Source organism: Tiliqua scincoides, chromosome 5, assembly GCF_035046505.1.
Source record: "Tiliqua scincoides isolate rTilSci1 chromosome 5, rTilSci1.hap2, whole genome shotgun sequence".
NCBI lineage: Eukaryota > Metazoa > Chordata > Lepidosauria > Squamata > Scincidae > Tiliqua > Tiliqua scincoides.
In genome coordinates, this window is record NC_089825.1 from 15,907,502 (window position 1) to 15,920,984 (window position 13,483).

General features: G+C 41.9%; 1 protein-coding gene across 3 annotated transcripts in view; it reads left to right on the forward strand.

The window, feature by feature from the left end:
* The window catches only part of NRP1 (neuropilin 1), a 177,237-nt gene that overhangs the window by 122,427 nt on the left and 41,327 nt on the right, over positions 1 to 13,483 (forward strand). For all 3 annotated transcript variants that reach the window (XM_066626915.1, XM_066626916.1, XM_066626917.1), the window contains exons 7-9: positions 7,561 to 7,719; positions 9,603 to 9,747; positions 11,757 to 12,088. In XM_066626915.1, coding sequence (XP_066483012.1) covers positions 7,561 to 7,719; positions 9,603 to 9,747; positions 11,757 to 12,088 — 636 coding nt within the window. The remainder of the gene's footprint in view (positions 1 to 7,560; positions 7,720 to 9,602; positions 9,748 to 11,756; positions 12,089 to 13,483) is intronic.

Here is a 13,483-nt window from a genome sequence, read left to right on the forward strand (position 1 = left end):
ACAGGGAGCCATTTAGTTATTTGATTTTTCTCTGTAAACCGCTTTGTGAACTTTTAGTTGAAAAGCGGTATATAAATACTGTTGATTGATTGATTGATTTATAGAAAACCTTCTGGCTTTCTTTCACTGGACCCACTGCTTTATTAATTGACTGTCTTCCACGTTGGGGAGGGGGGAAGCAAATGCCTTGGATTTTAATTTTTATTCAGTACTGTAAGCATTCAGTACTCCTGCTACCTCCATGTGCTAGCAGTACTCACTAGTATCAGTAGTTTTACTCAGATTGCTTACTAATACAAGTTGAGCATCCTGAAATCTGAAATGCTCCAAAATCAAAACGTTTTTGAGCACCAGCATGATGCCGCAAGTGGAACATTCCACATCTGACCTCATGTGACGGGTTGCATGGCCTGAGCTGCATCCAACATAGCTTAGGAAGAGGCTGGAGGTTTCCTCGTGCTAAGGGCATATATTTTCCCTTACCCAGAGTATAGCCCCAGCCACCCTATGGGGCTTTTTGGATCTGTGCCAGCTATATAGCTAGCACAATTCCAGGAAGCCCCATACTGCCTGGCCAAGGAAAGGGGTTTGAATGTGGCTTGCACCACCACAACCAATCCCACCCCCTCCCATGGCCTGATCCTCCCCCACGCAAAAATCCCCTTCCTGACCTCCCACCCTTCCGCCACCCTCTCTGTGCCCACATGCTGCTCAGTGCGAACTTATCAATGAGCCTCTGGCCCTCTAGAGACTTGCTGGAGTAGTCACTCTGGCCCGACGCAACTCCTCTCAGAGCGAGGGCCGACTGTTTGACCTCTCATGCGGGCTGAGGGCTCCCTCCACTACTTGCTGTTTCATGTCTGTGAAGCAGCAGCAAAGGCTGCCTTGCTTTGCACAAAGTTTTTTATAGGCCTTGCCCTTGAGCTATTGCAATTCTTTCATGACTTCCATCTCTAATGTATTCATGTATGTAAATTTATTCAGTTTTTTATTGTAAATTATTTTTTCCCAGTTCCCAACACAGTGTCAGAGAAAAGATGTGGCCCTCCTTCCAAAAAGTTTGGACACCCCTGCTATAAAGCATAAGATCAAAGGCCCATCTAGTACTGTTTACCACACTGGCAGACCAGATGCCCCTGGGAAGTGCATTAGCAGCACATAAAGGCAAGGCCCTCTCCCGCTGTACTCTGGCAACTAGTACTTCTTGGCATACTGCTCATGAAGGTCCATTCTGAGTAGACCCATTCAGGCAGTGGAAGCTTACGGCCAGGTACCTGGAGGAGACCTCCGGAACTGCCTCCTGCAGGATGCAGCTCTCACTCTGGTGCCACAGTTAATCGGCAGGGGTTTGATAGGATTGGACTGCTAGTGACCCTTATTTATTTTTTGAAAAATGTATACCTCAAATTTTCTCCTACTGGAATTCAAAACAGCTTACAAAACTCAATTACAAGTAGCGGTTAAAGGAGAAACAAATAAAATAAACCCTACCATATCTCTTGTGGAAGCGAAGTCCACAAATGAATTTTGTTGTGTGAACTTGTAACCCAAAAGTACTGGCAACTCTCTAAATTGGGGGTGTCAGACTTAAGGCCCACGGTCCGGATGTGGTACCCAGAAGCTCTTTGTCTGGCCCTCAGTCTTTCTCAACATCACTATCAGCTGCTGTCAGGTACAGAGCTGTGCTGAGGTGTCACTGCTGAAAGGGCACCCCACTTGATAATTGGGCTCTCCCACATCTTGAAAATATGATCAAGATTTGCCTATTTTCTTTCCTGCCATTTGAAGCTGAGTTCCTAAGTGAGGGGGGGAAAGGGCTTATTTCTGGTCATGACCTACTTAATGACATCACTTCCTGCTTTATGAGTGCCTTATGACATCAATTTCGGCTCTTGCCGGGCATCAAGAATGCTCTTCAGCCCACTGTATAAAAAGAGTTTGACACCAATGCTCTGAATAGTTAAACTGCTTTCATTATTGTCTCCTGAGCTCTTTCAGACATGCTCCTTAGGCTTTGGATAGACAGGCAGACACTGTGTACAATTTTAAGGTACTTCCCCTTTGCTCAGAATGTAGCTTCAGAGCAAATTCTGGCTGACAATGCTTGCATTTCAAATGGCACAGGAGAGAAAAGAGTGAACCTCCCCCTCACTGGATGTCCTGCTTCTTGACCAGGGTTGCCACTCTGTAGTAACAAAAAAGAAAGCTTCTGGTGGGAGGCCTGCTAAAATTGCCTGCATTTGCATGCACATCAAACTGAACCATGAGTTGATATGCCTAGGGTTGCAGCATGATTAACAAGGGCATACACAGTGTGCAGGAGCACAGCGGGATCCCTTATGTAGCTTTGAAGGTGTCTTTTTTTGTAATTTCCTTATTGCAGTATTGCTAATCAGCTGCTTCAGTAAGACAAATTCATAAATTTAATTATTGTTTGACATTATGATAGCATATCAGACAATTGGATTCTGGAGGCGCAGGCAAAGCTTCATGCTTTTGTCCCTTTCTAAACCATCATTCCTCCCCCTCCTCCTCAGAAGCTAAGGTTTAGTATGGTTTCTAATTTGGAGAATGCTCATAATAGATCATCATTTGACTTCACTCAAACTGAACCACATACTGATATTTTTTCTTTTTCCTTTAAGAGGGAAAAAGAAAGATAACAATAAAAAAATCCACAAGAAAATCCCATTTAGAGGCATTTTGAATCACTTTGAACAGTATGAGTTTGGGACCTTAATCATTTCAAAAACTGAAGAGCTGTTTGAATTTTCTGAGCAAAGGATTTCATTTTAACTCAGCACTGCATTCCCTCAGTCTTTCCCCCCCCCCCTCTTTTTTGAGAGCCCTTCATCCTGGAATTGCATGTACTAACTGGACGTGACTGAAAATGCGGCACACTTTACAATCAGCAGCGTACAATTTGGAGAGCATTTCAACTTAAGTTGAGATTGCTCTGCCCAATAATGCCGACATTCTCCCCATTAACCTTCACATTCCTCTTGGGGACAAACAACAAGTGACACTTCGTTGCACAAATCTTTCCCCACAACGCCTTGAATTTTTAAATGAAAAGCAGTCTTCTTGATGCTGAATCTGATAGCAAAAGAACAGCAGGCAGTAGGATTTACATAACCCTTTTCTTTCCTGCCAGTTGCTACTAAATCATTATACAGCCTTCCTATCCACTCTGTCTTTGTTTCTGGATATATGACATGCAGCTCATGCCTCAGTATCCACTGATTTGGCATCTACTGATTTGACTCACCCCTGATACTGGGGTCCACCTTTAAATGGCTTGTAACAAGGAAGAAAAGTGCCAAAATCCTATTTCCTACCTTTGTGCACTTTACAAGCTTCTTGGGTTTAAAGATAGCTTTAAAAGCCCACTTCCAGTTTTCTTGCTCCTCCATTGTTACCCCAGACTGCGTTGATACAGATCAGCGGTTTTCAACCGCTGTGCCACGAATGAGCCTCGGTTGTGCCGCTGGGTCAGAGGAGACAGGCAGCTGCTGTGTGGGAGAGCGCCCGCTTTAAGCATCGTTTGGCAACGTGCTTGGAAGAAGCAGCCAGAGGCTGCTGTTTTGAAGATCCTGTGCGGGGCAGAAGGCTAACCCCCTTCAGATGGGGAAGGCAGAGGGGTTATGGCTCCTGTCTCTTCCTCTGCTCTCTGCACTGGGTTCCTGTGCCTGGCCACAACCCTGCCTCATCCCTGGGCTCGTGTCCAGTCCGTTGTCATCCCCCAACTCTCTGTCCCTTACTCGCCCTCATTGCCCACCTCCGGCAGCTGCTGCCAATGAAAGTCTGTCGACCCCGCAGCATCCACTCTCAAATCCTGCTGTTCCAGGCGCGGGGACGAGGATGACTGCGGTGGGGCCGGCAACTCTGGCTGCTAGTGAGGGACAGCTGCAGCGGGTGCAACAGAAGGCCAGGGCTCACCTCCCAGCCGGTGTCCATATCCAGCCTCTTGGGGTGGGGGTGGGGGCTCTTATCTGCAACACGCTGATTGGGCAGCTGGACAAGCTCAGAGGAGCTCTGGGTGGGAACTGCTTTGTGGGTGAGAGTGAGCATGCCAGCCAGGTAAGAAGCAAATGAGCAGCAGGAGTCCTCCAGGGGCCACCTGCTGAAGGACTGGCTGTTTGGAAAGGGATCCTTGAGAGTCCCAGTTCCTTGCCACCTTTTGTCTACCTGCCGTGTCCCAGAAGCGACTCTCCCTGCATTGCTTCCACTGATAGGGCACTTTTTGTCTCACATACAGGAGCAGGCAACTGGCACATCTCTCCTCTTCCCCCTCACCCTCTACCCCACCTCACTCTCTCCACACACATCTCAGTCCTTCCCCCATCCTAAAATTTTACATACGCAGTTAACACCTCCTTTCCCAGCTTGTCCCCACTTTCCAAAGGTCTTGGAATCCTTTGCCTTGCATTCTCTCTCTCCCCCCCCCCCCAGTTGGATCCCAAACCTTGTTTTGATCATGCCACCTCATTGCCTCTCACTCCACATTCCTCCAGTACGCCATGTGCTCTGACCTCTTTGCCAACATGTTCTGACACTTCTGATAAAAATTTGACCACCTTACTTCCAAACATGTTTTCCGCCTTTCCAGAAACCACATACAATTCCCTCTTCCCTTTCCAAGGGATGTTTGGTCCAAGGTAACTTTATAAGGAAGATCTATTCAAGTTTGGAGAAGTTTGATTTCAGCTTGTGGTGAATTTCTTTATTTGTAATGTAATAGTTTAATTAATTAATTATACTTATTAATTGTAATGTAGTAATTTAATGTAATTAACAAAACTGGTGGTGTGCCTTGACAATTTTAGCATCTGGTCAGTGTGCCCTGAACTGAAAAAGGTTGAAAATCTCTGAATAGATGCTATACCGCATTCAGTCATAATTTCATTCCGTTAGATTCCATTATTCACCACATCTAGTGGCTGAATGTGGTATAGTATCTATACCAATGCATTCTGGGGTGACAATGGAGGAGCAAGAAACCTGGAAGTGAGTCTTTAAAGCCATTTTGCCACTGATTTGGTGTCCAATGATCTTTTTTATCCACTGAGGGTTCTGGAATGGAACCCCAGTGGATAACAAAGCATGACCTGTATTTCCAGGGAGGATATTCCTTGTGGAACACTAACTTCCCCCCCCCCCCCGTGGATGGGAAACCAGCCAGGGTTGATTGTGAGTGGACAAATGACAGGAAGGTTAAGGGTTATGCAACCTTTTCCACAATCAGTTGCTTCCATCTCTGAGGCTCTTTTCCATTTTTAAAAACCCAAACAAATAAGTTAAAGAATGACGCAACTAGGTGTCATGCATAGTTTTGTCCAGGCAACCCAATCCTCTGCTGCATCCCATGGGGCCAAAGAGGCAGCTGGAGGTCTCCTCGGCGTAAGAGAACATTGGTTCCTTTATCTCGTCTCAAAATCAGGGTAGACTCATGTAGGGCTGGCCCAGAACCAAGAAGACTTACAAATTCCTGCTTGCATGCTTCCTGCTTGCTTGCTACACACCCTTTGTAAAAGCAGAATGATCTTATTTGACAAAAAAACATAATTCAGCCTCCCTCCATAGCAAAATTTTTCAAACTTCACAAAATGGAAGCACACTTTTTCTCCTGAACTAAGATTAGAAACCACCACCACCCCATTCTCACATCTGAAAAGATTTGCTGTTAGATTTGCTGAGAGAATTACCTGCTCTCAGAGCAGCCCACAGTATGTGTTTCTGTACAAATTAACAAGGAACCTTTCGTTAGGATGGAAAATTCTGCTCGCTCTCTCTCTCAGAGAGTTATTTTGTTATTAAAATAATTTAATTTTTAACAGTCTATAATTATTAAAAAATAAACATATTGTTTAAAAACAATAGCTATACATTCTTCCCCGACCTGAAGTGCCCAAGGCATGTTTAAGTAGTCCTGTCGCACTTGTTGCAGAGACGGGAGAATTCTCAAGCCTCATTGTAAGCTAATCATCATAGCAATTCATCATACAGAAATGAAGTTTATTTGTTTATTTACTTACTAAATGTATACCCTACTTTTCATGTAAGCCTACCAAAAGGCCTTACTAAATGTAAAATAATACTGCTGGAAGGAAGATTTGATTTCATAGGAACATTTAATTGTTTAATCAATTTCTGGTGGCAGGGTACACCAGTCTGCCTACCTTGAGAATTATTGTTTTATATATACAGGTACGTATATTGATACAGGGAATCAATTTTGCTAAATGGTGCTTATATGCAAGATAGGATTTATTAGCTTTTAAAAGCTGCAGTAGAGGCACCAAAAGTGAGCTCTGTTTGTTTTCCTATCCCCCTCCCATATACAGAGATAGTGTTCCTGTGTTTCAAGATTTTTGGTTTTGAAGTGACTTGTATGTTTACCATGCAAATCAAAATAGCAGTCCCTCTGTCTTCAGTTGGACTTCCTTCGCAGAGAATGCAGAGTATGTTGATTTAACCCATCCACCCACCTACCTACTCCACTTCATCCCACCCTTGCTTTTGGATGAATGACATATTTCCAGGAAAAAGGATGCTTGTGGGACACTAGAGACATTCAATCTGCATCCTGCATGTTTCAAAAATACTTAAGAAGCCTGAGACATTTAAGAAGCCTGAGACATGCAAGAAAATTTAGCACAACCAACATCGTAACATCATCTCATTCAAGCCTGGACAATGTTTTGAAAGAAATCTGCAGCAGAGAACTTCAACCAGTATCAAGCACTCAGATACCACTATTTGGAAGAAAGAAAATGTTTCTGTCATTCTAATGGTGCTTAAGAAAAAGTACATTTATACTCCTGGTGACTAGCCTAGCAAATGCTTTGACATGCATTGGTCTCAGAGGTCAGATAAGAAGCACAACTCGTTGTGCTGTGATAGTACACAAACTATTTCTTAGTTTTTAATTCCTTTAACTGAATTTGTTTGCTATTTTTGAAAACACGTCATATGCTGAGCCCTGAAGCAGTGACACTTGTACACTGAAAAGTAATTTTGTGTGAAAGGGCGCAAAGCTGCTATCATTCAGAGGCCTGTGTGCATTTATGTAGGCTTGCAAAGTGCTTTCATGTGGAGGTGATGGGGGAGTTATCAACTTTACCTTCCAGTACCATCTCTCACATCTCAGGGAGATGCTACTCTAGCAGATCCCCCAGTGCAGTTTGGGCAGGCAGCTAGATGACTGTAAAGCATGGGAAGAAAACAGCCTCATGGAGTGTATTTTGTGCCCTGTGTACGTGCAAGAGACCTATCTATAGCTTTCTGATCCCTTCCAGTCTGAATATTATGCTCATTTGTTTGCTTGTTTATAAACAAGTGCCTAAAATTTTTGAGTTGCAAAATACTTTCTAGATATTCTAGACCAGTGTTTCTCAAACTGTGGGTTGGGACCCACTAGGTGGGTCGCGAGCAAATTTCAGGTGAGTTCCCATTCATTCCAATGTATGTACAGACATCTGTAACATTTCCCCAAATGCAGTCCCACAACCATGGTAGCATATCAGTGCTTCTCAGTGTGTCCTTCTGTCATTCTTACAGGTAGACTTAGGCCTTCTCCGCTTTGTTTCTGCCATTGGGACCCAGGGAGCCATCTCAAAAGAAACAAAGAGAATGTACTTTGTGAAAACATACCGTGTGGATATCAGCTCCAATGGAGAAGACTGGATTTCAGTGAAAGATGGAAATAATAAACCTTTGGTAAGGCTTTTTCTTTTCACACTGGTCTTAGCTACTCATGGATTTCTAAACCATTTTATGACCTGCAACTATTTATTTTTTATAACAAAATGTTAGAAGGAGTTAACCATTGCCACCCATATTGTTCAATTATTAGATGATCCAAAATAGAAACCAATTAATAAAGAGCTAGACTGAAAGCCTATTGAAACATAAAAGGTTTATTCTTACATGATGCTTTCACTTTTTTGCCCAATGGACTGGGTAAAATATTCAGTTGCTGCAAAATGGAAAACAAGAAATTTTATTGAGCATGATCCAGCCAAAGTGAAGCACTTTAATGTCCCATTGATTAAAATAGGCAAATTTAAATATTGGTTTAATGAGCCTATTGAAATCCTTGGGAGCTATAAACAGCTAGTTTTGGCTGCGTTCTGTTCAGCGTTTAGACTTGCCAAATTTTTGTTGTTGTTCTCTTTGTCCAAAACATTTCTTGCGCAAAAGCTCATATTATAGCAATATTGTATTCTTCTCAGTGGGTATGTGAGCCACTATCTAGCTGTCATCACCCACCACTTCAAGCAGTGTTGGTGACATCTAAGGGCCAGTGGAAGTTTTCTTATCAAAAACAGGGGGCATGTGATCAGAATCAGAACCATAGCAACGGCAAAGTTAAAGCGCCCTTACCACCAACCATGGTTCAACCTGTTTCAGGTACCTCCACTATTTTTGTACTTGGATCATAATTTAAATCTTATGCAAAGCAATAATTGTGCTCCTGCTATGTTTCCACTTCATGCATAACAGATAACAGCCTGGCTGTTTCATCCTGTTTGTCTTCTTGTACTGAAAGAGAGCCAAACCTTATCCCAGGCCTTGGCCTAGCTTTCCCATGCAATTAATATTAATAAGTTAAACAGATGCTTAGTGGTAAATATAGTCAATGTTTGCAAGACATCCCTGCTGATCTTTCATGGCCACTTCCTTCCCATTAAACAGGGAGGAGCCATTTTTAGCAAGCCTGTGATGGAAGAAATAGATCAGACATAGATGATGCAACATGGAGAATATTCAGAGCATTAATGTTCTAGTGAGCCTAAAACTGAGCCAAGAAATTATGGTTTCAGTGGGGCTAGTTCCACAATGAAGAGAAGCAGCAAGTTAAGTGCACAGGCTTTTTTGATGAGCAAGCGAACTTCCTGCTATACTACTCTGAGCAAAGGACAAACAGGAAAGTCGGGGGAAGGTGTAAGAAATCACTGCCTGTTAAAGGAGAGATGCATAAAACAAGGAAATCGGAACTTGGCATTGTTTAATGAAGGACAAGGAAATTAGTCACCTTCCTTGAACTCAGACACTGGAGAATTTGATTTTCTTATGGTAGCTTTTTCTCAGATGGCCAAAACAGATGCATCATTTCTTTGTGTGGCTATCCTGCTTTTCTGTCTTAAAGAAAGCATCAAAGGTGAGACTTGAAATAGTGAAGCTAATATGCAATTGTGTCAGACAAATCTAGACTTTTTTTTATACAAAGGCAAAAGAAGAACTATTTGATGTTTTTAATTTATATAACTATTTAAAGAATCCTCCAAAATGCAGAAATGTGGCTTTTACAACTCGTATGACCTTAAGACTACAGTCCTGTGCACAGTTACACTGAACACAGTGACTAAGATTCAATCAGAGTGCTCCAACCCATTGAAATAAGCCCACTTTAACTTTCTGTGGGACTGGTTAGGCCTCAGCTGTCATAGGAACTCAACAATATATTATGACCTTCTTTACCTATGTACACTCCAAATTCTTTGGAAGCTGTGTTATTATTAACTACTTATTTATAGGTAAATGGTACAAAACTTGGAACATATTTAAGAGAAATTACATTGCTTCCCTTCTTTCCATAGATGTTTCCAGGGAACACCAACCCCACTGAGATCGCTTATAGAACTTTTCCCAAACCAGTCCTGACACGTTTTGTTCGAATCAAACCTACAAGCTGGGAAAGTGGGATATCACTGAGATTTGAAGTATATGGCTGTAAAATTACAGGTAAGGATTCTGAAGGTTTTCTTTTTTAATTACCAGAAGTAGGAGAGTCATATAATCGATAGGAGAGTCACAGCTCTGTATTCCAAATATTTGGAAATGTAAATCTGTAGTAGAGAAGCAGGTAAGCGTTATTGTTGTATTGCTCATTTCAGTTTCCAATAAATAGCATATAAAATCCCAAATGGCTTGGGACCTGGGTATATTAAGGATCACCTTCTGTATATGCCATCTTGCACATTCTATTCAACATCAGCAGCCTTGCTTTATATCGCTCCACTGAACAAGATTCCACAGATGACCACTAAGGAGCAAGGCAGTGGCACTTCGTGAAATGTCCATATCAGAAAGGTCTGCCAGTCCCTAACACTACAAGCCTTAATAGCAGTAGTTCCCAACCTTTAGGAGCCTGCAGACCACTAATGCAAAAATTGGAATTGTTGTGGACCAAATGCAAACCCCACCACCTGCAAATACAATTAAATTTGTAATAATCAGAGGTGTATTAGAGATTTATTAGATTTTTTGTAGAGATTTGTGGGTTGTTGCTTTTGTTGCCAGATGTTGATGAGAATGGTCCATTCTCCTTTCTGTTGGTTCATGGGCTAGTGTCTTCCAAACTTTGTGGGAGTGGAGAATGAACCACCCACAGCCACTGCCAGCACTTCAATGCCAGCTGCACACGGTCCATTCTTCACCCTCTCTGGTGGTCTGTGAGGAAGTACTTGCTAAGCAAGATGCTGGAAGTGATCAAAGGGTATTTTTCTTCCTGAGACTTCACGAACCACTTCTCAGGGTCATGCAGACCACCTGTGGTCCACGGACCATGGATTGGGAAACAGTTCTCTACAAGCTAATACTGACCAATCTTTATTTAATTTAAAAAGATTAATTCCATGTTTGAAACTGTAGTGAACACATTTTCCTGTCTGTATTTCTATGATTCCAAAGGAAAGGACAGAGAAATAGACACACACACACACACACACACACACACACACAAATTCATGGTTAGCATTGGTAAAAGTCAATTTTTAAAACATTAGGAATATTCTTTATCATTTTTATCACAATGAGCAGTATGTTCATTATACTAATTGTCATGCTGGAAAATACTTAAATACTTCTTTGCTTAAGCATAGACATTCATAAGTAATTCTTTTCATTTAGAAATTTGGTTTGATATCTCTGGACAATGAAAGGCTCTTCATAGGCTGTCCTGATTTCCCTGAGGAAGGAATTACATTGTAGTATTTTGTTAGTTCCTCTACCTGTTTTGTAGTTTGTTTTTTAAGAAAGTAAAAATTGATCATTCAGAAAATGAAGATATGTCCTAAGAATGAGGGCTGCACTTGAGCTATTGAAGGGCTGAGAAGATTCCAAAGACCATCCGGTACAGCCCTTGTGATGAATCTGTAGTCTGCCAGTCCCACGTAGAATCCAGTGAAGTTAGCATATATTCTCTTCATATACAGAGAGAAAAAAAGAGAGACAATGTATAGTTGACTATTTGGCTCCAAGTCATCATGCGGTGGTGAAGAGCATGATTTTTTAAATCCCAATTTCAAATGCCTCTTCAACTTACCATTAGCCTCTTTCTGTAATAGACGCCTGTATATGTAGCTAGTAGGAAGGGGCATAGTGCAGTATGCATCATGTATGCTTTGGACTGTCCCTGGTTCAATCCCTGGCACTGGTAAGAGAGGGGTAAGGCAAGGTTCAATGGGTAAGGTTCAAGACCTGGCACAGGTAAGGGTAACAATGTCTGTCATAGGTAACAATGTCTGTCTGAAACTCTGGAGAGTCACCTTCCAACAGCATAGACTAAACAATGTGGACCTTTATGGACCAATTGTCTGACCTGGTATAAAGTGGCTGGGAGTTTCATATGTAATATTTGGATAATAATACAATATCATGCACACTATAAGGATTACCATTAGTTTGACTACTTAGGAAAAATCCTCTACAAATGCTAACAACTCATTTATGTATCTGTTACTATTATTTAGATTATCCTTGCTCTGGCATGCTGGGTATGGTCTCTGGGCTCATCAGCGACTCCCAGATTACAGCATCCAATGAAATGGAGCGAAGCTGGATCCCAGAAAACGTTCGTCTGATAACAAGCCGTATAGGGTGGGCATTACCACCACCCACTCACACCTACGCAAAGGAATGGCTCCAGATAGACATTGGCGAGGAGAAGATAGTGCGAGGCATAATTGTGCAGGGAGGCAAGCACAGAGATAACAAGGTGTTCATGAGAAAATTCAAAATTGGATACAGCTACAATGGATCAGACTGGAAATGGATCATGGATGCCAGCAAAAAGAAGGCCAAGGTGAGTTTATAAACAAAATGTATTGAAGGGCTATGAGCTTTTTGAAACAGTTGATAGTATGGGGTAGTCGTATGCAGGAGCTAAATAGGAATTGCCCCAATCCTATCCCCAACCAGCCTATACAATGCAGTGGCACCAACAAAGCAAGCACAGCATCAGGGGAGACAACAAGACAACCCAGGAGAAGCAAGTAAAAATAATATGCAGTTTGGCTGTGAACAGGTATCTTCAGATCTATGTCAAGTATAGCTGGCCTAAGGAACCTCAGGGGACATGTTGGGCTAAGAAAAGGGGGATAGGATCTCAGCATGCACAAGTGCTGACCAGAACCGCCCCCTCCTGCCCATTGAAAATGGGTTATTCCAGGGCTTAAGATAATAATACCTTTCCTTCTAAAACACACTGTAAATATTTGACCGAATCTTGGTCTGTTGCAGCTTTTCTAAAACAGCTGCATCTGTTTCATAATTATTTTGTTTAGAAATAATTACAAAAGTGGATCTTGTTCTTAATGACCTTGATACTGCAACTTAGAGGTCCGCCATAAATTGTAAAGAATTAACAATGAGATCTGACCGCATGCGCGTGTGTGTATGTGTTTTTAATACATGTTGTTTTGACATATTCTTCCAAGCCCTAGGGGAAAAAAATTGAGCACCATATGCTTTTGATGTGACATACCTTATGCTGCCTGGTCTTCTGGTATTAAATTCAAGGCAGTTGCCATCACTGTCAAAACTAGCAGTCTTGACAAAAATGAATGCTGGCAAACACATTAAGTCCACTCACAGCTTTTCATAGCTAACAAAAATAATCCTCAGAGATTAGTACTTTCCCCCCCCCCTCCACGAAAAAATTGGATGTTGTATCACATGCATAATCCTACTGAAATATTCAACACATTTAATAATATTTCTTCCATGGGGGAAAATGTAATAAAGAAGTTTGATAAATTTCTAGGATTCAAGAGGCTTATGGATTTTAAAACAGGATCCAGGTATTTTATAAATGTTAATAAAGTTTGCCTGTATGTAATGGTAATGACAGTGATTAAAAGCATAAATTAAAAGTAGTTCTCTTTCTTGAAATGAAATGCTGTTGAATCTGCTCAAGTAACAAGCAGCTGCACTGCGCGTTCCAACAGACAATCCTAAGATGTCTTTCAGCATCACAGAGGATGCAGGGGGGGGGGAGCAAGTCTTTGGCACAGCACAGAATTTCTTTAAAAATGCTACATTCTAATCAACTGCTTGCATTGCTCCTTTGCTTTCAGGCTAGCCCTAATATGAAAATATTTGAAAATGAAAAGCATTTCCGAACCGTAATTTTCTGTAATTCCAGACAAGCATGCAATCAGAACCAAGATCTAATAAGGGCATCATATATGCAACCAGA